The sequence below is a fragment of the Apaloderma vittatum genome, unplaced genomic scaffold (genome assembly GCF_000703405.1).
Source record: "Apaloderma vittatum isolate BGI_N311 unplaced genomic scaffold, ASM70340v1 scaffold8659, whole genome shotgun sequence".
NCBI classification, from domain to species: domain Eukaryota; kingdom Metazoa; phylum Chordata; class Aves; order Trogoniformes; family Trogonidae; genus Apaloderma; species Apaloderma vittatum.
In genome coordinates this window covers 29,886-31,345 of record NW_009736946.1, presented here as the reverse complement: position 1 = coordinate 31,345, position 1,460 = coordinate 29,886, and the positions used below count along the sequence as shown (strand labels likewise).

Below are 1,460 nucleotides of genomic sequence, written 5' to 3'. Positions count from 1 at the left end.
GCACACTCCCCCCTGCAAGGATGCTCTCTAGTGGGCATTCAGATCTACTGACAGTTACCTCCTAGATTCTTCTCCTAGAGGAAGAGAGTTGGTAAGCGGCACCTTAGCATGATCTGCCAAAGACTGAAGGCACATCCCCAACACCAACTACTCTTTGTATCTACATAACTTTTGGTGTTCCTATTTAAAGTAAGACTAACTAGAAAAAAAGACGGAACTAAATGCTTACTTATCTCAGTAGATCTTTTTTAATGAAGATGCCATGTTTTCAAAAGGATACGAATTCCATTCATTCCAGAAATTTTGAAGTCATCAATTAGCTGTACAACCATATCCTTGTTGGGATCATTAGGGTCACTTTCACGAACCTAAATCGAGAAAGTAAACAATGACAGTTAGCTTTCCAGATGAAGTTATATAATATTTTGGAGCTTCAGAAATCTTGGTAACATATTTTTAGGTGAAAAAAACCCAAAAGGTTTTTAAAAAATACTCTTTTGTACTTGTTTTAATTCATTATTACTATTGCTATTGAGCACCATATTGCATGAGTGATACTTACACATTTGAGCAACTTTATTTCATCCAAGGCTGTCTCTGTATAATGCTGGGCACTTTTTACAACTTTCATTGCAACAAACCTTTTCCCCCTTGAAAAGAACAAAAACATTCTCAATACATGGTATGAGCTAAAACAGATGTACTTTGATGAGAAATTTTAAATAGAATATTTCATAACCTAACATATTCTGACAGAAAACACTTAAATTACATCTAAACCCAACTTATAACAATATTGTTAAAAGTCTGATTTACTGAATATTTTGTTTTTCTTGATGCTAATGTATTTAAAAGAGGAATTTGGTTACACATTTTATCATTCAATCAAGGTATAACTATATTTTTTCATTAAAGATACAACAGAAATAAAAACATTAGCTTCCTCTCGCATGCTCAAGACATACAAATTTAATAAGCAAAGCTAATTTGTCGAAGAAAATAGAATTACACTTATTTGAGAGCTTTCATAAACTATGCCCATAACAAAGAGCAAAATAAAACTGCAGACATCTTTCTACATTACAAGATAGCAAACAATTTACATAACTTTGTCATGCATGTAAAACAAAAGTTACTGCAAACAAAATAAAGTAACGTGGTACAAAAAAAGTGAATGGAAATAAATAGTTTTCTTACTGCATATCCCAGCACAGCCAGACTGTAGAGAAGTGTCCCCATCCTAACTTTCTAATAACATGATACCGGCCATTGAAAAGATCACCAATTTTCACTGGATGATAGCCTCCTTTGATGAAAAAACAAGAAGAAAAAGAATATTCAGAAAACAAACAGTAATTCCCAGGTTTTCAAGTAATTCTTGTAGTATAGATTTTTCCTCTTCAAGCTCTCCTGTACTATAAATAGGAAATCTGAAGAAAATTTTCCTCTGTTGTTGAAAA

At 32.7% G+C, this 1,460-nt stretch overlaps 1 protein-coding gene across 1 annotated transcript in view; it reads right to left on the bottom strand.

Annotated features, from left to right (window-relative positions):
* Positions 1-248: 248 nt before the first annotated feature.
* LOC104279761 (SRSF protein kinase 2-like) overlaps positions 249-1,460 on the bottom strand; it is a gene marked incomplete at its 5' end in the record, with an annotated part of 7,397 nt that continues 6,185 nt past the window's right edge. The window contains 3 exons of the mRNA XM_009877151.1: positions 249-368; positions 563-650; positions 1,198-1,306. Coding sequence (XP_009875453.1) covers positions 249-368; positions 563-650; positions 1,198-1,306 — 317 coding nt within the window. The remainder of the gene's footprint in view (positions 369-562; positions 651-1,197; positions 1,307-1,460) is intronic.